This window comes from Sorex fumeus, unplaced genomic scaffold (assembly GCF_029834395.1).
Source record: "Sorex fumeus unplaced genomic scaffold, SorFum_2.1 ptg000030l, whole genome shotgun sequence".
NCBI classification, from domain to species: domain Eukaryota; kingdom Metazoa; phylum Chordata; class Mammalia; order Eulipotyphla; family Soricidae; genus Sorex; species Sorex fumeus.
Window position 1 is genome coordinate 27,832,136 of NW_026606087.1, and position 26,843 is coordinate 27,858,978.

Below are 26,843 nucleotides of genomic sequence, written 5' to 3' on the forward strand. Positions count from 1 at the left end.
TCATATATATAGTTGTCTGACATTATGAGTTTGTCAGATAAACATATATAATGTATGTTATGTAATCACATATGTAATATATGATATATCGCATTTATAATATACTTGATTTCTCATATAAACTGACATACTGAATCTAGTTAAATATGCCATCAACACAGTGACATTTTAAAGATATATTAAATGCTTTTTATAGCATTACAAAAAATCTATGAATTTTTCATATCTGATCACAATACAAGTGAGTTTTTTGTGTTAGTTTGACAAGTTTAATTAATTTAATTATGATCACTGACATTGAGAACTAAAATTTATATACTATGTCCCTCATTTAAGGATAGAATTTGGAAAAAGATTTGGAAAGGTTAAGATTTTTGTTTCAAGCCAACTATTTAACAGTGGTGGCAGCATTTATATTTTTCATAATTAATAACAAAAGGTTATGCTTTTTCCACTTCTTTGTATAGCCATACGCAGAGAAAAAGGTTAATGATCTCCTCTAATACAAGAAATGAGAAAATCAGCATTTTTTTTGTAAAAGTGGACCCTCAATTTCCCAGCTTGTAATATAAGAAAAAAATAACAAATAATCATTTGTTAAACAGGATCTGAGCTTTAGAAGATTGCTTCCTAATTATAGAAGAAAATAATAGTTTAGGGTTTAGAAGTCACTTTAAGAGTTTGATATTCACTAGTAGAGAGGAATTCTTAAACATCAAGCAAAGAGAAAGCTGCAAGCAGTAAGATGTATGTATAGATTTTTATCTGTCATAATAAATAATGGTCTTTGAGGTCTCTCAAAGAGAGAAGAGCAGAAGTGCTGGTAGATGAGGCAGAAGCCAGGAAAAGTATTGGTAATGCCCACCTGTCCTTCGCCAACTACAAGACCAAGATGACTGCCCTCTGACGTTCTGATGGACCTATCACATCTTCCAGAAGGGCAATGGAGAAGATTATCCATGACTACTATTCAAATCTCTTCGATAGCCATGTCCACCTGCCGACATACCAAATTCCACAGGATGGATATGTTGTTCCCAATGTTCTCCCTTCTGAAATCCGACAAGCCATTTCGTCAGTAAAGAAACGAACAGCATCCTGCCCAGACAAGGTCAGACCTGAACACCTGAAGAACCTGCTGTCAGTACTCATCAATATGCTGGCTCGGCTCTTCACATGCTACCTGTCTGAATGCAAGGTTCGGTCCCAATGGAAAACCAGCAGGACTGTACTACTGTACAAGAAGGGAGACATCCACGACATTGGCAACTATCGCCCGATCTGCCTATTGTCTGTCATCTACAAGTTGTTCACTCGAGTCATCCTGAATCAGATTGGCAGAACACTAGATGAAGGACAACCATGCAAGCAAGCCGGGCTCCACAAAGGATTCAGCACCATCGACCATATCCACACAATAACCAAACTCATTGAGGTTTCTCGGGAGTTCAAGATGCCGCTCTGTCTAACGTTCATTGATTTAAAGAAGGCCTTTGATTCTGTTGAGACCGAAGCGGTCATTGAAGCCCTAGCCAGTCAGGGCATTCAAGCCCAATACATCAGGATCCTCCGTGAGCTGTATTGCGGATTCACTACCAGGATCTCACCATTCTACAAAGAAGTGATCGTTGATGTCAAGAGAGGGGTTCGGCAGGGTGATACCATTTCACCGAAACTCTTCAGTGCCACCCTCAAGAACATCATGCGACGACTGGAATGGGAAGGAATGGGAGTGAAGATAGATGGTCGGCAACTACACCACCTCCGCTTTGCTGATGACATTGTTTTAATAACACCAAACAGTAGCCAAGTGGCACAAATGCTGGCCGACTTCGACCATGAGTGTAGAAAGTTCGGACTACAGCTGAGTCTTACAATGTTTATGAGAAACAGCCTCGTTCCTGATGCTCGATTCACTCTCAATGGAATGACCATCTCCGAATGCAACAGTTATGTGTACCTAGGTTGAGAAGTCAACATGACAAATGACCTGGCACCCGAGCTGCACAGGAGGAGGAGAGCGGCTTGAAACACCTTCAAGAGCATCGAAGAAATAGCTAAGAGGATGAAGAACCTTTGTCTCTGGGCACATCTCTTTGATTCCACTGTTCTTCCTGCATTAACATATGCCTCAGAGACCTGGGCCCTACGCAAACAGGATGAGAATGCTATTTGGGTCTCACAAAGAGGAATTGAAAGAGCTATGCTTGGAGTATGACGTTACACTCAAATGAGAGAAAGAATCCGGAGTTCTGACCTCGGTTGACAATCAAGAATCAGGGACGCTGTCTCGTTTGCCAAAGTGTCAAAAATCAGATGGGCTGGTCACTTAATGAGATTTAGAGACAACCGCTGGACTAGAGCCATTACTGACTGGATTCCACGGGATGTCAAAAGACCACGTGGCCACCAACCTACCAAATGGTCAGACTTCTTCATCAAGATCATGAACGATTGGTTTGAGGCTCTTCGTGTTCCTAGAACGAACAGACTCCATTGTGCTACACTAGCACGCGACAAGGATAAATGGAGACATTTCTGGTGCCTGCTCGAGGAAATCTACGATTAACGGGAAGTCAAGTGATCAAGTGAATAAATAATGGGTCTTTGGGATGCAATTATATTAGGTTCTTAGAATCCTCTAAATTAACTATAATCACTAGAGACTCAGGAGTTCTGGAGAAGTGTATTTGTTTAGGAATGTGAGTGAGCACATAGGAACATAAAATATAGACTTAGTTATCTCTAAAATATGCAGGTGGCATGAGATGATATCTTACCCAAATTTATCTTTTTTTTATGCTGTTCATTCAAAAAGTATCCCACTAGGGAATATGTTTCTTTGGATCTAGAAAGGCATTTGAACTCTAGGTGTTTGAATTGTAAATGAGGCCTATAATTTTTCTCATTTCTCTACTGTGCATTGTCTTTTGTATCTCATACTGATAACCCGATCTTTTTTGATGGTATATTACAGGTACATAGAAAGTGTTTGTTAAATGGATGATTAATAAAGACTTTGTCCATTGTTTGCAGGCATGGGGAGGTGGGAGGAATGAGGTTATGACACATTAGAAAGGAAGGGGCAGGTGGGCTATAGGGGAAGAAAGGGAACTAACCCCAATCCAAACCTAATCCTATTTATTAAGAAATGTGCTAGAATGTTTATATGTTAAAAAAGATTCTCAAAAAAATCTTAGAAAGTATATTATTAATAACATTAAAGAAACAAATTCAGAGTTTCAATAATATCTTAAGATATGCCACTATTTAAAATCTAACCTTGAAATGAAGGTAGAGATAAATTAAAAGCCATGCTCTTTATGTTTGTTTACACATCTGGATATGTAAGAAGGTTGTTGTAAATTGAATATAACAACTCACACATGTAAGGCATGTGACCTACCCGTAGCCCTTAAAATGTCTTATTCTTTCCATATGTTAGTATGTTAGGATGCTATACCCAGAAGAGGAACTTGCAAACAACCAAGACTTTCAGGAGAACAACAACAACAACAGCAACAACAACAGCAAAAACCAAACACCCAGTCATAAGGAAATATAGGTTTAACACTCTTCTGTATCACTGTCCTCCCTTTGTTCATTGATTTGCTCGAGCGAGCACCAGTAATGTCTCCATTATGAGATTTGTTGTTACTGTTTTTGGCATATCGAATACATCTCAGGGAGCTTGCCAAGCTTTGCCATGTGGGCAGGATACTCTTGGTAGCTTGCCGTGCTCCCTGAGAGGGATGGAAGAATTGAACCCGGGTTGGTCGTATGCAAGGCAAATGCCCTACCCACTCGGCTATCGCTCCAGCCAACATTCTTCTATCAAGAAATATAGTTATTTCTGGGGCTGGAGTGGAAAGGGCATTTGGCTTGCATGAGGCTGACTCGGGTTCGATTCCCAGCATCCCATATGGTCCCCCTGAGCACTGCCAGGAATAGTTCCTGAGTGCAGAGCCAGGAGTGGCCCCTGTGCATCACTGGGTGTGGCCCAAAAAGCAAAAAAAGAAAAAAATATATTATTATTTATAATGAATCTATATAATTAATTAATTAATTTTTGGCTTCAGAAGAATGTTTGATCTATAAAGCTTAATCATCTGTGAAAAGTGTAGTTCTCTTTCACACTTCCATGCAGCATTTAAGGATCTGCTTGTAGAAGGAAAAAGTTCTGCTCAAGATACCAACATGCCAAAAAAGTAAGGAGCTGCTTGTCTAAATAAGTTACTTTTAGGTTTGGGTAGTTACTTGACAAAAGTCGCCAAAACAGCATCTAAACAGGGTTTTTCCCCTCAAATCAGCTTCTTGTTTTGTACTAAAATTTCATCGACTATCCATCAGATAGGTGCTTATATCCAGGATATACAAGGCACCAGTAGAACTTTACAAGAAAAATACCTCCAACCCCATAAAAATGGGGAGAAGAAATGAACACAAACTTCTGCAAAAAAGAAATACAAATGACCAAAAGGCACATGAAAAAATGCTCTATATCACTAATCATCAGGTAGATGCAAGTAAAAACAATGAGATACCATCTTACACCACAGAAACTGGTATGCATGAAAAAGAACAAGAACAATCAGTGCTGGCATGGATGCGGGGAGAAAGGGACTCATTTATTGTTGGTGGAAATGCTGAAAAAAGTTTTTATTGCAAAAATTTCAGCCTTTTCGGAAAACAATATGGATAATCCTCCCAAAATTAGAAATTGAGCTCCCATATGACTCAACAATACCACTTCTGGAAACATCCCAGAGGTGCAAAAAAGCACAATAGAAATGACATCTGCACCTGTATGTTCATTGTAGCACTGTTCACAATAGCCAGAATTTTTTAAAAATCCACGTGCCCAAGAATAGATGATTGGTTAAAGAAACTTTGGTACATCCACACAATAGAATACTATGCAGCTGTTAGAAAAAATGAAGTCACAAAAGTTGTTTATAAGTAGATGGACATGGAGAGTAGCATGCTAAGTTAAATGAGTCCAAAAGAGAGGGACAGACCTACAAAGACTGCACTCATTTGTGGAATATAAAATAACATAATGTGAGACTGACAACCAAGGACAGTAGAGACAAGAGCCAGGATGATTTCTCTATGGTTGAAAGCCTGCCTCATTTGCTGGGGGACAAGGCATTTGGGATGGAGAAGGAATCACTAAGTCATTGATGGATATGGCTCGGCATGGGAGATGTGTGCTGAAAGTAGACCAAGAACCAAACATGATGGCATCTCAGTATCTGTATTGCAAACCATAATGCCCCCGAATATACATAGTAAGAAGGCATGTGCCTGCCACATAGGCAGGCATGGAATGGGTTGGGGGTGACGGGGGGTGGATACTGGGGACATTGGTGGTAGAAAACGCACACTGGTGGAGTGATGGGTGTTCAATCATTGTATGACTGAAAGTCAATCATGAAAGCTTTGTAACTGTATCTCATGGTGATTCAATAAAAATAAAACGAATAAAAGTCCATTGACATACGTAGATGAATTATTACAGTTTGAAATTTCAGTTCTCAAAGTGACTGTTAAATTAAATGTCTGACTAAATCTCGCTGGTAGCCTGTGCGGTTCTTGAGCAGTTCAAGTCACAGGAAATGAGTAGGAGCCTTTACCAACTATGACCTATCAGGCAATGAAGGCCACAGACTAGTGTTTCCAAAACATGCTTCGGAGGAGGCAACATGTATCAGAACTGTGTATCAGCAGAGAGATTAAATAAAAGGATAAATCCATTGTCTGCTTTCCTGGTAATGAAGAGGCATCTGGTCTGGGGCATAGACTAAAGCTGTTCTCTTTCTCTAAACTCTTTTATAATTGCCCAGAAGGAGGAAGTAAACAAAAATCATAATGGAATTTGAGGGCCTCTGAGGGATTAGTAAAAGAAAAACACCAGATTCATTTTGGACATATAAATAAAGATGAATGTCTTAAGATGATTAATGTAATGAAAGTAGACAAATGGTACCCAAGTCAATATTCTTTATTCTATAATATACACAGCCTGGCTACCTCTCAGTTAACAGCCACCGAGGTAAAAATATAATGAATGTCGTTTTTTTGGAAGTGGTTCAATTCAAGGTCAAGTGCAGTGTCCAGTAAATATTCATTAGATGAGACTAAGGATGTTTCTATTAATATGATGGATGAGAAACTATAAAACTCCCCTGACCATGACTTCTGTCTAGACACATTTTTGCGACTAATAATGACAGGCTAAGAGATGGGCCTCCTTGTCGATTTTCTAATTTGTCGATCAAACTGAAAGACGTGCTTGGGATATCTTCAACACTTTTGTGGAGGCATAGTTGTCTAGCAGTGAGTGAATAGGGTACTCATATAGGCATGTGGATTGTGGCTAAGACTCCTCACTTCTCAGACACCTGGTCTTCAAGAGGTTACTCGCCAGGCTTCAACAGGACAAATGATTCTTACATAGTCTCCCTTACAAAATAGCAATTAGGATCAAATGGAAAAGTGCCTATGTGATATCTCTGTAAATTGCAATCACTGTTCAAATACAAAAGTCTAGAACTTTCAGGGTGATGATTGAAAAATGGAAAAAAAATCAAAGTAACAAGATATTATTCATTATAATCAAAGTATAAAATCAGTTTAAATGTTCATAAATATGTGACTCAGTGAAGAAGCTGAGGTTTATACTCAATGAAACACTATTTATTGTTATAAAGTGACTAAATCATACCCTTTGGGGCAAAATGAAAAGTGGTTATGCTAGTGAAAAAAATTAGGAGAAAAGGCAATAGTTTGATGGATTCACTCATATTCAGAATATAAATAAAACAAAGTGGTGAGAAAAAAACTCCAATAGTCATTGAAAACAAAAGTGGCACCAGAGAGAGAGATGGTAGGAATGGGTTAAGAAACCTTTTGGGTCGTATCTGGCACCGGTTGGGAGTTGATATGATGACTCTTATACACACTTAGAGGGATGAAGCTATCTGAATTGCCTGAAATTCCTTAATGTTGTAAATGAAGAAGAAATCAACTCTATAAAAATAAATGAGTGAAGAATAAAGAGTAAAATAAAATGAGTAGGAATAAGCTAGTTTATGGGGATATGGGTGGAGAAAAACAAAAAAGAAAAAGAGGGTCAAGAAAAGAAACTGAAAGAGATGGTAGAGCAGAAACAACCAAAGCAAGAAAAGACTCAAAGTTCCACCACACAGAATAATGATCAAGTAAACAAGCAATGGCAGAATTTATCATAAGTGAGATTTAAAAATTAGATTTAGACAGAGAAGATAAAGTTCTGAGAGCACTGGAAGCTTCCATCCAATGAGCCCTCTGAAGTCAACCATGTATGATAACATTGGTTTGTCCTTTCTGCCTTGCCACAGGGAGCTGATGTTTATTGGGTTACTCCCATCACAGTGCTTCCATTCCTCTGTGTTTATTCATACTCTCTTTCTTTGTGCTCTGTTAACTTGTAAATACTGCTTTTCTCTTCTCCTTAACTCCTTTGCATAGTTAATTCAGAGCAATGTTCTTTTTGTATACACACATAGATAATGCTATGCTTTTGTAATTTGGGAGTTAACTGACTCCTAATGATATTCACTTCTCACTTCTGGGCATCTCTTTTCTCAATTTAAGCCTCAGTTGCCCTTACTTCCTAGGTAAAGGTAAAGGTAAAGGCCCTCCCGTTGATCATCGATTTGCTCGAGCGGGCCCAGTAACGTCTCCATTGGAGACTTTGTTGTTACTGTGTCTGGCATATCGAATACGTCACGGGGAGCTTGCTGGGCTCTGCCGTGCGGGCGAGATACTCTCGGTAGCTTGCCGGGCTCTCTGAGAGGGGCGGAGGAATCGAACTCGGGTTGGCCCTGTTGGCTGCGTGCAAGGCAAACACCCTACCGCTGTGCTATCGCTCCAGCCCTTACTTCCTAGGACCCCCAAAGCAGGGTCCTGACGAGGGATTGGATGGACACAGGGCAAGCAGTGAACTAACTTGGCATCAAAATTGGCCTGGCCAAAGTGCCATAATACTTAACTATAAGTTAAGAGCATGGTCATGGACAAATTCTGTTATGATCCAAAAAGTAACATCTACATTTGGACCCCGCTAGGGGTGGGAAAGATTAAACTTGCCTGAGCACTGTAGTCTGAGATCTATAGTGAGATGTCCCCAGGAGAGCCAACCTACAAGCTCAATGTATCTCTTACTGTGTCCATACAAAATAATATTAAGAAGTAGAATTAAGAAGTTAATTAAGTTATTGGACTAAGGAGAGGAGAAATACCCTTAGGTATTAGAAATACCCCTAGAAATACCCTTATTTCCCTCCCTTAAGCCTGATGGGCAAGCATACCAGGAAGGGCTTTTGATATGTTGATTGTGCTACCAGATGGGGTGTGGTGTATACCCCCAATGAGGGGAGTTGGGAAGAGACTAGAAAGAGATCAGGGCAGCAAGATAGAGTGTGGAGAGACTACCAAGGGGGACAGAGGGAGAAGAGTGAAGGGGAGGGAGCAAGCACATGGAGAGATGAGAGATGCAGCTGCGAGATGGAGCTCAGAGAGATGAGGGGAGAGACAGGAGGAGATGGGAATGAGGGGCAGAGCAAGACTAGAATGGGCAGCTTAGTGACACTCCAGCAGGCACGTGGGGAGAATGGAATAAAGGGCAGTTGATCACCAACCAGCCTGGGGGCCTCATTTTCTCTGTCATGGCATTGGTTGGTCTGGGTGAGAGAGTGGTCCGAGAACACTGAACACAAGGCAGTGAGAGGGGGAGCTGCTGGGGCTTTCCCTAGGTGCCCGGCGATTACACGAACCATACATCAGTCTATGTGTTATAAAATTTCTAAATGGCAGGCTTTACCAAATTCATGTTACAGCCACTGCTCAGCTCAGAAATACAACAGATCAATTGCTCATCGTAATTGTCCAGTCATGTGCTCTTTTTCTTTGCTTAGTTAGTCTCTATTGTTCTTTCAGAAGAAAGCCTTCTATGGCCTCCTTCATCTCCCTGACTCAGTTGTATTCCTTATTTCAAGAACTTAGGGCATCACAGGTTACTTTTTACAGCAATAGGCATAATCACAGGTTATAATTTTTGTTGTAATTATTCCTTTAAAGTTGCTACTTCCCACCAGAATGACGGCAGAGTTAGTATCTGCATGCCTTATCATTATATTCCAGTTGAATTTATTGATTCAATAAACAGTCTTTAGTCAGCAAAGTGGCCTAGAGACAAGAAAGAGAGCTGTATTTAAAAAGAGATAATAATATAGACATGAATAGGAAGTTGGTGCCAGAATACAATTAAGCCTAATATAGTATATCTTTCTCACAGCTTGGTCATCTAACGACAGTCATAAAAAAAGTTCTTATTTTATTGTTTACTAGTCTATTAAAGTTATACCTGAATGATATCTTGTTCTTCCCTTTTGGCTCACTCGGTATCACAGTACCGTCTACATCGCTATCCCCCCAACACCATGTTGCTCATATCATTATTAGCATAAATCATTACAAGTATTGATTAAGAGAAGCAATTTTCTAGTTTAATATTAGGTTGCACACTGCTTTGAGTATGTTTAATTATATAATAATGAGGAGGAAGCTGATTCACAACTTACTGAGTTTTTATTAAGCCAATTTATTAAAAAAAAGATTTCCAATGAAGATACAACGGTGATAATCATTCATCACACTGGCACTGAACTATGCACAGAAAAAGAACTGTTTATGATAATGTCCTACACTAAATCCCCCTGGGTTCTGCTTAATACCTCTAAGAAATTTCCATCTGTTTGCATTGAGCACTCTTCATGTGTAAGGCCACAGAATAGAATACTCCCTCTCGTCAAAATCCTGATAACCAGATTTCTGACTTCACTTCCAGATCTCTTCTAATGGATGCCAATGGTTTGGAAATGCTTCTCCTCTACTTCTAATTCAGTGCTCATTGAAGATGACGGAAACCGTATTAGGTGGTCTTTCTAATTTTGGTAACCTATTTAAAACTGGATTTTTGACTATGATTATAATAATAACCACTATATGATTACGGCGAGCTACTGGGGCTGGAGTGATAGCACAGTGGTAGGGCGTTTGCCTTGCACGCAGCCAACATAGCCTACCCGAGTTCGATTCCTCCGTCCCTCTCGGAGAGCCCGGCAAGCTACCGAGAGTATCTCGCCCACACGGCAGAGCCTGGCAAGCCACCCGTGATGTACTCGATATGCCAAACACAGTAACAACAAAAATCTCCAATGGAGACGTTACTGGGCCCGCTCGAGCAAATCGATGAACAACGGGAGGGCCTTTACCTTTACCTTTACCTATAATAATAAAGTCTCGAAAGTCCCATAAGTCATTTGATTTCCGTCTTGTATTTCAGTGATTTATTTAGATCTCCCAGTTGGCCAACTTATAATAACTTGATGCCCATAGGGTTCTGAGGAGGCAGGAATAGTGATTTAGAAATGTGGTTTAGAAACTGTTCTGCCATGTACTGGCTTTGTGACCTTGGGTATCATCTTCTCTAAGTCTTAGTAACTTCACCAATAATGTGAGATAGATAATGTTCTTATAAATCATAAAGATAAAGATAAAGACCCTCCCGTTGATCGTCGATTTGCTTGAGCGGGCCCAGTAACGTCTCCATTGGAGACTTTGTTGTTACTGTGTCTGGCATATCGAATACTCTCGGTAGCTTGCCAGGCTCTCCGAGAGGGGCGGAGGAATCGAACTCAGGTGGGCCATGTTGGCCGTTTGTAAGGCGAACGCCCTACCACTGTGCTATCGCTCCAGCCCTGATTATAATTAGTGGTTGGATTGGGTAGGTGACTTGCCTTGCAGACAGCCGACCCAGGTTTGGTTCCTGGCACCCCATAAGGTCCCCAAAACTCTATCAGGAGTTATACCTGAGCACAGAGCCAGAAGAAAGGAAGCCCTGAGCACACCAAGTGGGGTTCAAAACCCCCCAAAATATTGTAAACCGAGTCAAATGAGATCTATGTAATATACTTATATCAGCTACTATTAAATATGCAGTATGAATAGAGAAAATAGTACCTTGGATTTTATATTTTTTCAATGGTCTCAGAACTACCTGCTTTTATTGTAGAGTGTGCTATTCTGTATTTTATGTCTTTGTAATTTTTTTGTTTAAAGGAAGCATTTGTTTTGAAATAAAAATGACAGTGGTAAATGTTCATATAAGTCTTGAAAAAATCCAATATAATTTCTCAATGTCTTCTTCCAAATTAAATTTTTTTTTTTTTACTTAAAATTCCAAATTTGAAAACGTCTACATTTAAAAATACAGTTGCAATTTCAACAGCAGAGGGCATAAGGAATCCAATTCCTGCAACAGAATTCCTTGTAATGGGAGTCCCTAAATATTTTCCATCTCTCTGTAGTCTCAGCATTTTTTAAACCCTTATACATTTTTGGAAGTCTGTAAAGTTTTCTATGCTACACCTTTTATATTTCCAGTTTTCCCTATATAAGGAATGAGATAATGTTTAGATATCAAAGTCTTTTTGATGAAAGAGCTGGATAAAAAAGAAGTAGCAGGATCATAAATGTAGGGCTAAAAAAATATGAACCGACAGCTCACTTATGAGCAGAAAAATATCTATGATGGTGAGCTGGGGTTATAAATTGTTCTAACTAATTTTAATGAGTCCCATGAAGGATTTCAAAATATTTAAAATTTGATTTTTCATTTCAGACATCGTGGTTGCAAAACTATTAATGACAAGATTTCATACATAACACATTCTAGCATCGGAGTGTCCACTTTCCTCCCATTGTCCAGTCCCCTCCATATTAATCTTCCCCAATCCTCCCCGTGGTAAGGCTGAGGTTTATCTCTGAGGAAGTGGAAGGGGGTGGCGGGCAGCAGCCAATTTCCTTCTCCTTTCAAGAAACTAACCCCTGAAAGAGCAAAAGCTGGGCTGGAAATTTTACTCTAAACTTTCTCAGAAAGAGGCAAATCTGACATTATTTAAACGTAAATCACAAAGGGAAACAATGGGGCAGGGGCATTGATTTCTTTCAAGCATTTCTGAAAATCAACTAGCTGCTTGCCAATGACTTTCCCTGAACTCCCTAAATTAACTTTTAAACTGACAGGAGAACAAAATCAAGAATTATATGTGTGATCTTGGAATTATATGCACGAGAAGCTGTTATTAACAAAAATTGTAAACAGAACCTCAATAAAAAATTTATTTACTTATTTGTCATCTATTGAATCACGATGAGATACAAGGTTACAAATATACAATATTTGAACACCCATTCATCTCTAGTGTCCTTTTCTCTCCATCAATATCCCCAATTTCCCTTCTGCTCCCCAGCCTACCTCTATGGCAGACACTTCATTTTTTTTGGTTTTAGGTGCTAAAAATATTGGTTTGCAATATGTTACCAAAAAGAGGTAAAGTAATAAAAAATAAATTAATTAGATGGTGATGTGGTTGGAGTGATAGTACAGAGGGTAGGATATTTGCCTTGCATGTGGCCAACAGCATTAGATTGGCCATATTTTATATGGTCCCCTGAGGCTGACCAGAGTAATTCCTGAGTAAACAATTAGGAACAAGCCCTGCGGGAGTATAGCCTAAATGCTCAGACACTGTATCACTGTAGCACTGTCCTCCCATTTTTCATCGATTTGCTCGAGCGGGCCCAGTAACATCTCCATTGTGAGACTTGTTGTTACTGTGTTTGGCATATTGAATACGTCATGGGTAGCTTGCCAGGCTTTGCTGTGCGGGCAAGATACTCTCAGTAGCTTCCGGCTCTCTGAGAGGGGCGGAGGAATTGAACCCGGCTCAGCCAGGCCATTGCTATTGCTCCAGCCCTTCAGAAAAATAAAAAGAGAAGAAAAGAGCTACTACACATTATTTTAATATATTCTCAAGAGATATAAAATTTCTCTACTTAGGATTTATATCTGGAAACATTCCTAGCGCCTCAGAAGTCAAATTCTTACATTCTTTAAAACCCATGGAACTAAAAAAAATTATCATTGCAAGAAATCTACAGTATTGCTTATATAACTCAAATTTATCAGTTTGAATATAAAGTTTCAGATATGTTATAATCTCATTGCAGGAGAAGGCAAAATGGAAACTAAAATAAGGTGCCCCATGTTTCAGGTCTACGATGCACTACATATTTCTTAAATGACCATATATTGGAGAACCAAATATATGGGCACTTAAATCACCACTATTTTTTTTTGTGAACCTGTAATTGTGATAAGGGTAAACTATCTTCCACAGAAGAAAAAGGAGTTGGGCAGAAAACAAAAGAAGCAAATGATTCCAGTAGTGGTTCTGGTACCAGGGTACATGTCCAGGCCCAATATGGGAATATCAGAGGCTTCCAAACCTCAGTGATGCCACGGTTTCAAGAGTAGAGAATGGAGAGATATAAGGCTAGCTCTATGGAGATTGGAGAGAGGGAGGGAGGGAGGGAGGAAGGGAGGGAGAGAGAGACAGAGAGACAGAGAGACAGTTAGAGTGACAGAAAGAGAGAGGTACAGGAAGACAGACAGAGAGACAAAAAGACAGACAGAGACAGAGACAGAGACAAAGAATTATATCACAGTTAAGAGTTATCCTGGGGAGATAAATTCCTTTTGCTGCATTTATTTATAGAAAAGATTACATTTCAGTTCATTGAATATCTACAGATTTTTGGATTTGTTAGATAGTTTTAGTTGAGGTCAATTAAAAAAATCATCTTTACTCTGAACATGGTGATCTAATATTTTGTAGTGTGCTACTCATAAAGAATCGTTCAGACCTTTAAGGAAAGCTATTTCATTGATGAGAAAGCACCCTTCACTAGGAAAAGTTCTATGGTGTTGTGAAAATGATCTTACAAGGTTAGAGAAAAAAATTTGCCCTGTACCAGAAGAAATAAAGCTCTTTGAATATACTTCTTAATCTTTGTAAATTAGCAAAGAACACCTAGAGTTTTAGGTTTTCCTTTCTTTCTTAACCTTTGCTAGTTCCAAATATACTTCTCAGAATTAAATTTGTATCATAGCCCTTGAGAATTATACTTGATTTTCCAGAGGCAATCACTTTTTTGAAAAATTACTTCAGTTTTAATTCTAGAGGTTATCTTCAGATTACTAAAAATATCTTAATACCAGAGTAATTTTTAATTGCATTTTTCCTTTAGAATTACCTCTGTTTTCTTTTCTTTTCTTTTCTTTTTTTGTTACTCCTGGCTCTGCACTCAGGAATTACCCCTGGCGATGCTCAGGGGATCATATGGGATTCTGGGAATTGAACCCAGGTTGGCTGAGTGCAAGGCAAATGCCCTACCCACTGTGCTATTGCTCCAGCCCCCACCTCTGTTTTCTTTCAGAGAGTTTTTTTCCACATACATGGTTTTAATATTATTATGGTTGTTTGGTAGGTTTTATTAAAATATTTTGTAACTAATGTTGTATGGTTGTAAGTAATAATAAGGAAGTATATCTTTTGCAAACCACAACACCCGAAAGGAGAGAGAGAACAGAGGGGAATGCCCTGCCACAGAGGCAGGGTGGGATGGGGGGCTGGAGGGTGGGAAGGATGGAGGGATACTGGGATCTGTGGTGGGGTGAAATGGGCACTGGTGGAGGGATGGGTATTTGAAATAAATAATAAAAAAAATAAGGAAGCATAAAGGCTATCAGGGGAAATAAATAAGGGAAAATCTTTCTCATTGTAAAACTTCAGCTTAGATGAGCAAATGGGTATATTGTGCAGGACTTTTTTTTTTTTTCAGAAAACTAAGAGAGCTTAGCTAAGTTTTTCAGAAAAATTCTATTTATTCACAGAGGAACCTACATTTGAATGGGAGGCACACTCAGTGGTACTTAGGAGTGACTCCTGACTGTGCTCTGGGATTACTCCTGTAGGTTCTTGATGGTTGGGGGGACCATATGTGATGCCAGTGATCCAACCAGTTGACTCACAAAGCAAGTGCCTTAAGCCCTGTACTCTCTCTTCTACTTGAACAATCATTTCCCACTGGTGATGAAAACTTGTCTGACAGCTTGTTAGCAATCTGCAGTAGCACTCCTAAAATCTCTGAAGGAGACTGGTGCTCTCTCTCTCTCTCTCTCTCTCTCTCTCTCTGTCTTTCTCTGTCTCATTCTCTGTCTCTTTCTCTCTCTCTGCCCCTCAGCCTCTCTCCACAACGCTATTACAGTGTATTAGGGGATTTTCATTGGTTGCATTCTGAGAAACACAATTCCACAATTTCAGGTGTATTCACATTGGTTATGATGGAAATGGCATGTCCTGGAGCCCCATAGCACATAGCCCTGTCTTCACAGCAAGGCCACAGGTGACCAGAGACTGGGCCCAGTTTGTTTCACTTGGTTGCTTACTGCCTTCCTTTCAGTTTTTATAATCTGGAAGTGTGATGAACTCTTTTACCCTTTCGTGCCCACTCTCATTTCCTATATAGTTAGAGAAAGGTTCCTTATTATCCCATTAACTTCCTTTAATGTGTCTTTGGAGGAAGAGCTGGTATGAAGCATGGGCTGTGTCTGTCATGTTGAACCCGAAGCAAGAAGCTCACAGTGCTAATGGGGATATTATTCAGTCTCCTCAGGCTTGGCGTAGTTCTAGATGATTCAGATCCCAATTTGAAAAACAGCAGTAGATCTAGACAGCGACTCAATTAGACAATTTTGTTATCTTCGTGAATAAAATTAACAGGAAATTTGAAGTATCTTTATTTTAGCAAGCAGATAGAAACTTAGGTGAAATATATATAAGCCTATATGTCAAACATGTGCGTTTAAATTGAGTTAATTTCAAAAACTGTCCCATGCTTTTTACTGTCCTATGATTTTCACAAAAGCGTTAGGAAGGAGAGCTCTGCAATAATGATTTTTTCCTATTTCAGCTCATTGCCTACACACAGCAGTATAAGGCCATAATGGGAAACCTGCTAAAGGCTCATTGGTCTATGAAAAATGGAAAATCACTTTCCCACTATGTACTCAGTGATGATGATTACATGCCACATCTTCTCTCTATGTGGTGGCCACAGAGAAAGAACTTTAATTTGTAGAGAATTTATGGATCTTGCGCACATTTGTAGAGGATCTTTCTAAACACCTGGGTCATGCAAAATTATTTCTACTTTAATGAATTTATTCTATAATTAGAAATGTTTTATATCAAGAAAGATATAAGTGTGCATTTAGGAAGCATTTTGGAGTAGGTTTTTAAAGTAATCTGGAATATATAATTGAAAGGTGTCTTGTTCTGTCAGAATACATACTTGATAAATTTGAGATGAGTATATATTAAAATGCTTATTTTGGGTCTAATATATACATGATACTTTATGATACAAGTCACTGTCACTGTCCTCCCGTTGTTCATCAATTTTCTCGAGCGGGCCCAGTAACGTCTCCATACTGAGACTTTGTTGTTACTGTGTTTGGCATATCGAATACGTCAAGGGTAGCTTCCCAGGCTTTGTTGTGCAGGTGAGATACTCTCAGTAGCTTGCCGGACTCTCTGAGAGGGGCAGAGGAATCAAACTCAGGTCGGCCAGGTTGGCTGTGTGCAAGGCAAACGCCCTACCTGCTGTGCTATCGTTCCAGCCCATGATACAGGTATCTTTCATAATACATTGTTCACTATATATGTCCTAGCAAGAGAGCACATCTACTTCTATACCCTTGATCAAAGACCAGTTCGTCTCTATTCAGGGAAGGCTGTCTTCTTCAACTGAGTGCACAGCTTCGGGAGGGATGCACATGCAGCGGTGAGGGAGGAAGGGGACACCTGCCTAGCCAGCCAGATCAGCCCAATCAACCCTGGTGATAAATAAGGTGACAGATGTCGCAGCCAGATCACCCTCACATCCACACCAGGCTGTGGGGCGGGTGAGAGCCCTCCCCACCCCAAGAGACTCAGCCCAGAAAGCCAACCTCCACTACCCAACCACCGCCACGCTCCAGGCTGCTTTATGGATGCTCAGGCCAAGCCTCACACATGAATGAAGTCCCACAGAACCCAGAAGCTTTGTGACCTTGGACTCTGGGCTCAATAGGACCCTGGAACAGAGATCCTCTGCCTGCTTCCCCCAGTCTCCATTGACTCAGGGATCACACCCATAAGCCACACTGTGCCAGCCACATGTGGCTGCATGACACACTATAAGACACTTCTTACCCATTTTCCACAATTACTACACCATATCTGATGGGGCTCAGACAGTAGTCAACAAATCATAGAGAGAAATATATAAATATATGCCTGTTGGAGAGCCCAGCAAGCTACTGAGAGTATCCCGCCCACATGGGCAGAGCCTGGCAAGCTCTCCTTGGTGTATTCAATATGCCAAATACAGTAATGACAACAGGTCTCATTCCCCTGACCCCGAAAGAGCCTCCAATAATTGGGAAAAGATGAGTAAAAAGAAGCTGCTAAAATCTCAGGCCTGGGAGGAATAGAGACATTACTGGCGCCTGCTCGAGTAATTCAATGATCAATGGGATGACAGTGATACAGTGATACTACATATGAGGCAAAGATACGCTGGTTATTATAATGAAGCATAGATTAAAAAAACATTATTTTTGTTTATTGAACAAGGAATCACTTTTTTTGAAGTTAGAGCTTCAATCTTTGGGGTTTCATTTTAGCAGGGAATTAGAGTTAGTACTTGTATTTAATCAGAGGCCATTTCATGCAAGTGGAATGCAGTTTAAAATGCTAAGAGATGCTAATTAGAAAAGGGTGAATATAAAGGTTTTGTTAATAAGAAACAGAAAAGATTTGCATTAGAAAAAAATGGCACCATTTTGCATAGCTGGAGGAAGTCTTCTTTAGGTTCATGACCAAAAATGAAGAAAGTTAGCCACCTTCTAAATTGTCAAGGGAGCCATTCCTAAACAGAATGTTGGAGAAGGACAAACAGTAAGCTCACACCCGACAACGGCACAAAGAACACGTTGGCCATTTAGCACACGGCTTCCATGGCCTTTCCAAATAGTAAGTTATTAATTCAGTTTCATTGCTTCTAGGCTTAGAGTTCTTCATTAGGAACATTCTTTGCTCTATTAAACTAAACCTAACTATGGCTTAGAAATATAAACCTGTGCTCTTTAGCTAAACAGCCTCTCATACCACATTTCAGGGGATGGATTTGTGTTGTGCTGCAGAGTCAAATCTACACTGAGCTACTTTTTATATAGTGTCATTGAAAAATCACATATTTTCCCCTAAGAATCACAATTTAGAAGCATGGAAATAATATAGAGAGAAAGAAAGAGAGAGAGAGAGAAAGAAAGAAAAAAAGAAGGAAAGAAGGAAAGAAGGAAAGGAGAAAGAAAGGAGAGAGATAGAGAGAGAAATGAGAGAGGGAAAGAGAGAGATATGACCTTGGAACCTAATAAAAATGCAATAAATGTTACTTTATTTTCTTTTGCCTTAAGGCATATCCATGGACTTGTACTAATTCCCAGTTGGTTTTATATTTTGGACATAATCTCATTAAGCACCTGATGAAGCTCCCTATTTTTTCTTTTATTATTTCTTATAAAAATCTTTTTAATGGGCAAACTCATTTCTCAGGACTAATTAATCACTAAAATCTGACAATTTTTTTTATCGTTTTATTGAACAACTAACAAGGGCTATTATACATTTTCTTCCTAGTGAATCTGTTCTTTTTCAAACCCTAGGCCTCTAATCCAATAGGTGGTTTCTCCATAGCCTGCTATTACATCCCTTTGTTGATGCTAATGCCCTTGACCTTTCACATGCAGAACTGAGTTTTGTGGAAGAATTTTCTTTGGACCATGGCTCTTTCCACAGGAAAAACTGGGAGGTTGTAGAATGTCACTGACTTTACAAACCTCTACTGTATTGTACTGCCTAAGAATGTCTTCGGTTCAGCCCTAGAAGTCTCAGAGGCTGGGGAGGCTGTTTCCCACTCTGTGGGGTGTGTTTTCTCCTAAACTTTCTAAGGATATCGAAACATAAGAGCATTTAAAAATTTCACGCCATCTATCTTTTGGATCTGAGGATAGCCAATATATAGAAAAGACAAATTATTATATAAAGTGTTTAATAAATATCTTGTGTGTGGTGGTGGTGAAGGTGCTGGTCATATGGGAGGGAATTTGGGCCACAATTCAATGTGCTCAAGGGTTACTCGAGGCTCTGGGCTTGGGTGTTGCTACTGCTCATGCCTGGGAACACGTGCAACCAGATGAGTACCTCATGTCTTCTACCTCCCCAAATCCTTACTGAGCATTTAAGCATCGTTTATAAATTTAAGTATTAAGATACACAGTAACTCAACAATGAAGCAGACTCAAACAATAATTTAGATTCTGTAAAATCACTTAAGTGTATTTTATTATATAAAATAACAGTAAGTATTATTAGACTTATTATTAATAGTAAGCACACTGGAGCAATTATTATTATTAGACTTATTATTAATAGTAAGCACACTGGAGCGATAGCACAGTGGTAGGGAGTTTGCCTTGCATGCAACTCGCCCGGCAGAGCCGGGATCGATTAATCCGGCCCTCTTGGAGAGTCCGGCAAGCTACCAAGAGTATCTTGCCCACACAGCAAAGCCTGGCAAGCTTCCTGTGATGTATCTAATATGCCAAAGACATAACGATGAGTCTCACCATGGAGATGTTACTGGGACTGCTCGAGCAAAGCGATGAACAACGGGAGCACCGTGCACCGTGCTATACATGTAATGGCAATGTAATCCTAAAATATGCTATTTAAATATATACTTTAGAGTAGTCTATATTAGCACATGGAGTATATAATAAGGCATGTACATATTTAAAAGTTTACAGGTGAGGCTTGTGATGAGTTTATGGAATAGAATAAATGTACAATAGAGATGGCACCCTATGGATAAAAAAGGGTCATTTAACCCTCCAGAGCTAAATTTACATTTAATCAATCAGATCACTTCTCTGTCTTTCTCTCTCCTTCTCCTTCCCTTCTCTATCACTTTTCTTTTGCTTTGGTTTTCTTAATATTGTTTTATAAAGGAAGAATTAAAATATTTGATGTATATCTTCTTCCTCACCACCCAAACAGAAGACTAGGACTAGGAGAAGGTAGAATCCTTTTGGGAAAAGGTAGAAAGTCTGTAGAGAAAATATAATCCTTTCACTCACCTCTCATAGGTTTGGGGAAAATCAATGTGTTTCTTAGCTAAAGGCTAAAAGAGAACCCTCGAGAGTATTTAGGAATATAAGAAGATTGCTTATTTTACCCCATTTCTGCTAAAAAAAATTGGAAAAAATCCTAAGAAGACAGGATGGGAAGATGAATGGGGTGTGTGTGGGGGAGGGCGTGAGACTGGGGGTGGGGGGAGTTGAGGAGTGCTGAGGCAGGAACCATCCCTGTACAATCTACCTCAGGACTATGAAGAGAAAGATTCTGTTCAGGTCATCAAGCGACCCCCTTTGGAGCTGCTGAGGAGAAGTGAGAAGAGACGCCAATGGCATATGAATGTCTGCTGCAGTGCAGAGCCCGTGGCATGGTCAGAAGCAGAGGATGCCACAGGTAACAAGTCACTCAGAACATACAATGGACTTTTGCTTAAGCCTGATAGCATGGGGCTTGCTTGATTCTCCACGCACCAAAGTGATGGTTGCCAGAAGAGGTGACCAATAGAAAAGGGACTCTGCAGCAGAACACTACAGAAATTCTTTTTCCCTTTAGCTTTCTATCTCGGTACTACTAGAAGACAAACCGAGAGAAAAAAAGAACTAGAACCTTGTAAAGAACAGGTCACATCTCCCTCAACTCCAAAATATTTTGGGTGCAATCTATTTGGTTGGAAGTATGACTAGAAGCCTGAATCATAGATTACTTTCAAAACAGATCAATCATCAAGTTTGAGGGTTTAATGAAAATGCCTTTCAGTCTACTTGTTATTGGGAAATACTTAACAAAGTACAGTTGCTAACAGATATTATAAAATTATATGGCTTATGTGTTAAACTATTCTTATCATAGTTAAGTGGTCTCAAATAAACTATTTGAAATTATAAAACGAGTAGAGAAAAAAATATGCCTTTCCTCAACTCTAGGTTTTTGGTTGGGTATTTTAGAGACAGTAAAATGAGTGTCTCATAAGTCAATCCTTTCAACCATCATCTCCATTTTCTTACCCTGTCCCATAACTTTAGACAATTTTTTTGTCTACACATAGACAATTTTTTGTCACTGAATTACTTGGCTATTTTGTATAGGTTCATGCATGTTCAGGAGTTTGTTTTTCTGTGCTCTTTCTTCTGCTCAGAGTATGCTTCCTTTTAATATGAGTCAGCAAATACTCTCAAATATTTGAGCTCTTGCTTTGAGATTTACAGCTTCTCTAAAACCATCCTGATATACTCTTCTTCTTTATTTATTATCCATTCTCATCCAAATATCTTCTCTGTAACCCCAATTAATACTTTATACTTTTTTCCTGTATGATACTATATGCCCTATGGGTGTGAATTTGTCACTCCCCTTGGACAACGAACTCTTCAGGGAAAGAAGAAAGAAGTTACTTAACTTAACTTGTTTAATCTAGTACCTAGCAGAGTGCCTAGCATTTAAGGAAGCAAGCTTCATAGATATTTTCTATTAGCAAGAGAGAAAGAGAAGAGAGAGAGAGAGAGAGAGAGAGAGAGAGAGAGAGAGAGAGAGAGAGAGAGAGAGAGAAGAGAAACACAGAAAAACACAGAGAGAAACACAGAGAGAAACACACAGAGAGAAACACAAAGAGAGAGAATAAAGGGGGAAATTATGTTTAAAGTGATGAGACTGCAGTTTAAAAACAGTCTGCTCATTCTTCTTATCTTACCCTTCCAGGGAGATGGCCCTTTGCAGTGTCACTGAGGGCTGGCGTGTTGCAGTGCTGTGTTGGGAATGACTATAGAAATAAAAGAAAAAAAACAAACAGATTGTTTACTTAAAATGCCTTTGCACGTTTCAATCAGTTCTATTGCCAAGAAAAGAACCAGTCTTGAAAGGAAGTACAAAAAATGTTAAATGATTGCTCCTTAAAAATAGAACCATTCACCAAAACACCGCCCTCTACTCCACTAAATAAGAGGTTTAATATTTTCTTGTAATTTGATTTAAGTATTATTATAAAAATATTATTCTGAAGTAAGCTTAAAATGACAGGAAAACACACACACATACAAAACATATTTGAAAAAAGTAATCTCCCTGTGGGGTAATCAACATAGAGCATAAAACATAAGTGTCATTATGATGCAATGCATTATTTCATTAAGATAGAGCATTGTTTTCTAATAAAATTTTTAATAGAGCCAGTTTTCAAATTGAAGTAGCATTTCATTAGTATAAATTTATTCATTGGATCAAATTTGGAACGCATAAAATTAATCAATAACAATTCCACTGTTGAGTAAACACAAAAACTTGAAAAATGTTTAACTGCATAATAAAAAGATTGATTTTGTAGATAAGTATCACAATAAAAATTATAATCTCTCATATTACCCAAGTTACTTTTATGTTTTAAGTTTAAATCTTTTGTTTTCACAACCCTCTGAGGCATAAACAACCATTTAATAGATGAGGAAGTTAAGGTATTGTGATATTTATAGAGTATAAATGCCTAGAGTAATATGGAAAATACCTGTGTTTGAACTGGAATTTAACCTAATTATAGAGCCTTTATTTTTAACCTAAACATTGGAACAGTTTTCCACATTTGTAAAAATTTGGCTTGCAATTTTAGAATACTCTTCATTTGGAAAGATACGGAGTTTTATATCTATCATTCTCATACACACGATTATATATGTGTATATGAGACACATATAATAACAATGCAAAAAGCAAATGCATTATGAGTTTCTAGGCATTAAAATTAGGGTATAATAAAAGTTACTTCAATATTTAAGTTTGTAGTACCAGTTTAATAGTTTTATTGTTATATTGTTCACATGTACATGTTGTGTATAAATGTGACATGCATATGCAGGTACATACAAATATATGGACAAAGAGGAACTTGAGTTTAACATTTGAGATTTGAGTGCCTTTCTGTTGCTTTAGGATTTCTCTGACATTGGCATATAGAGTCTGTTAGATTTACATTCAGAACCTGGTCATTATGTTTCCTAATGTATAACATTTAGTTATTATGTGGGTGACATTGAGGCTGAGAGAGCAGAATTAGGGAACAGTTAGCTCAATCCAATAGAGTGATCTTCAAGTTAAGGAATGTGTCCTCTCTTATCCTCCTTCTTCTCCATCACACATAAGCACACGCACATTGTCAAATTACACAAGCAGTCACTGAATATGTTTGGTTGGCCCACTAAAAAGTCAATCTTAGCCCTTACCGTTAGGCCATCCTTACAGTTAGTATCTTAGCCCTTACAGTTAGACTGCCTGAATCCACAGTTCCACCACATGCACCAATGTGACAGTGTGTTCCAGATACTTAATGTTCTCTTTGTTTTGATTGTTAATTTTTGAAGAATGTGATAGCAACAGTATCTTCATATATTTGTCATAGTAACCAAGGAATACAGTGTTTAGAATAGTGTTTGTTAGATGTTAAGACTGCATAAGGTAAAGAAAGTAGGACTAAAATGGTAGAAAAGGAGGAAGGAGTGATGTGAGAGGGCTCCCTGACACCCTTAGCAAAACCATATAACCCAAAATAGCTACGTACAGAATTTTGCATGAGACCCTGATAATGATAAACCAGACATCAACAATTTTCTTACATGATGATTAAATGTTCACTGCCAGGCACCAAAGTCACAGCTAAGATACATGTTCCCGAGGGGAAGAGGGAACTAGGAATATCTAAGGCCAGAAGAGCTTTGCCTGTGGAGAGCAGTGGGACAAGTCATTCAGTGGCACAATGTTGAGTTCTGTGGTGGTATTTGTGTAATATCTGTAAGTTGGTAGGGATCTTTGATCTCAATCTGTACCAGAACTACCCACCCATGGGTACTAGCTATCAAGATAAAACAAGGTCCAAAACTGCCCCTTCCATTCATATATGACTACTGAGCACATATTCCATTCTTGATAAATGGTTAAATACTCTGGATACAGAGAAAATGTTTGAAAAGATTCAACACCCATTTGTGATTAAAAATCCCTCAAAAAAGGAAAGAAACAACTTATTTCAACAGAGTAAAGACTATTCCACAAACTCACCGCTATTGTACATGACATAAAACTAAAAGCCTTTCCTCTAAGGTCAGCACAAGATAATGATGACTTCTCTCATCGCTATCATTCAGCATAGAAAATGAAGTCCTAGTCACAGCAATTAAGCAAGAAAAAGAAATGAAAGTATTTAAATTTGTAAAAAAGAAATTAAATGATCATTATTTATAGAGGATGTGATATTACGCATAGAAAACCTTAAAGACTCCATTAGGACATCCTCCAAACAATAAATTTATATATATATATATATATATATATATATACATATATATAGATATGAAGCAGCCTAAAAAAATCAATGCCACAGTTTTAGGCAAACAATGATGCAGAACAAAATAAAATTTTTAAAAAGCTTTTATCATTATTTTGGAAAATAAATACCTATGAACAAACATAGAAGATAAAATATTTATTTAGAGAAAACTATTAATCATTACTAAAAGAAATAAGATACAACAAAATGAAAATATATCCTATGCACATGGACAGGAAGAATTAATATCATTGAAATTATTATTCTCCCTACCCAAAACACTGTACAAAATCAGTGCAATTCTTTCCCCATGACACTCTTCAAAGATATAGAATAAATACTTCTGAAAATTCATTTGGAAACATATTCCCAAAGTAATCAAAGCAATTTTGAGAAAAAATAAAACTGGAGACATTACTTTACCTAGATTCCAACTATTATTATAAAGCAATAGTAACTGAAACTGGGCTGGAGCAATAGCACAGCAGGTAGGGCGTTTGCCTTGCAAGCGGCCAACATGGCTGACCTGAGTTCGATTCCTCCGCCCCTCTCGGAGAGCCAGGCAAGCTACAGAGAGTATCTCGCTCTCACAGCAAAGCCTGGCAAGCTACCCGTGACGTATTCGATATGCCAAACACACGAACAATTATCACAATGTAGATGTTACTGGGCCCGCTCGAGCAAATCAATGAACAATGGAAGGACAGTGACAGTGACAGTAACTGAAACTGTGTGGTACTAGTAAAAAGTTGACTCTCAGAACAATGAAATAAAATTGAAATCTGAGAGGTAAGATTTTAGATGATGGAGAGTTAATATATGACAAAGAGACTAAATGCATTAAGAGGAGCAATGAAAACTCTTCAATAAATAGTGCTAGAAAACTGCTTAACCACAGGTAAGGGAAAAAGAAAGAAGGAAAAAGAAACTGAACACCATACACTAAGTTTAGCTAAAAATGGATTAAAGATCTTGACATTAGACACAAACTCATAAAATACATTGAGGAAAACACAGAACTTTCAATGCTATTGGCCTCAGAGTGGCCTTAGTGATTTGATCCCATTGACAAAAGAACACAAAAGCAAATATAAACAAAAGGTAAAGGTAAAGGCCCTCCCGTTGATCGTCGATTTGCTCGAGCGGGCCCAGTAACGTCTCCATTGGAGACTTTGTTGTTACTGTGTCTGGCATATCGAATACTCTCGGTAGCTTGCCGGGCTCTCCAAGAGGGGCGGAGGAATTGAACTCGGGTCGGCCATGTTGGCCGCTTGTAAGGCGAATGCCCTACCCGCTGTGCTATCGCTCCAGCCCATACAAAGACACATATAAATAAATGGGACTACAGAAGTCAAAATTAATCTGTACTATAAAATGCAGGCTAAAATAAAAAACTATTCTGTTAAATGCAATAAAAAATTATACATTATTTGTTTGATATGTGAGTAATGTCAAAGATACATAAAGAAGTCACAAAACTCAAGAGAACAAATAAGCAAAACGTCCCTAAAACGAAATAAAACTCAATCATATAAAAAATGAGACAACAGACACTTTCTTAAAGAAGACATACAGATGCCAAAACAGTATGACAAAAAAATGTTTATCATTCACTTATTAGCAGTGAAATGCAAATCAAAGTAACTCCAGTGAGAATGATCAAAAAGTCCCTAAACAATGAATGCTGGCATGAATGTGAGATGAAAAACGAGGCCACATTCACTGTTGGTGGTGGGTCTATTGTTCAATAAAACTTTGTAAGTACTTGCTAAATGAAGTAACATGATTTGCATACTGTGATATCTTTACTACTAAATAATAATGAATAAGAATAGCCGGGCTAGAGAGATAGTACAGCAGACAAGGCACGTGCTTGTATAAGGCTCAACTGAGTTCAATCCCTAGTACCCTCTAGTTCCCCATGTGCACCCTTTCAAGCCCTTCCCTGAGTGATCTCTGAGTACAGAGTCAAGAATTCCTTCTGAGCAGAGCCAATCGGGGTTCAAGGACAAAAACAAAGACAAAAATGAGAGACAAAGAGAGTAGAGAGAAGGGGGAGGATGTTACACGTTCAAACACATTTTCTATAGTAAACTTGAACTTTAAAAGTGTGTTTCAGTTTGATTTTTTATATTCCTCTGCTTTGTTTCTTGATATCTCACTTATGAGTGGCATCATCCTATAGTTGTCTCAATTTTCCTGTTTTGACAATTTCCTTGGAATGTATTCCCCACATGAGTTCATTTATTATGCTCCTGATTTATGTTATTAATTAGGTTTTAGAATCTATAAACTGTTTTATTTCCTCTAAGGTATAGATTTCACCACGATTTTATAAATACTGA

General features: G+C 38.5%; 1 protein-coding gene across 22 annotated transcripts in view; it reads right to left on the minus strand.

Moving 5' to 3' along the window:
- The window catches only part of DLG2 (discs large MAGUK scaffold protein 2), a 1,600,462-nt gene that overhangs the window by 443,784 nt on the left and 1,129,835 nt on the right, over positions 1-26,843 (minus strand). For 17 of the 22 annotated variants that reach the window (XM_056115953.1, XM_056115951.1, XM_056115947.1 and 14 more), the window contains one exon: positions 21,880-21,948. The exons of the other annotated variants lie outside the window; for them this stretch is intronic. In XM_056115953.1, the coding sequence (XP_055971928.1) occupies positions 21,880-21,948 (69 nt within the window). The remainder of the gene's footprint in view (positions 1-21,879; positions 21,949-26,843) is intronic. 22 annotated transcript variants of the gene reach the window in all.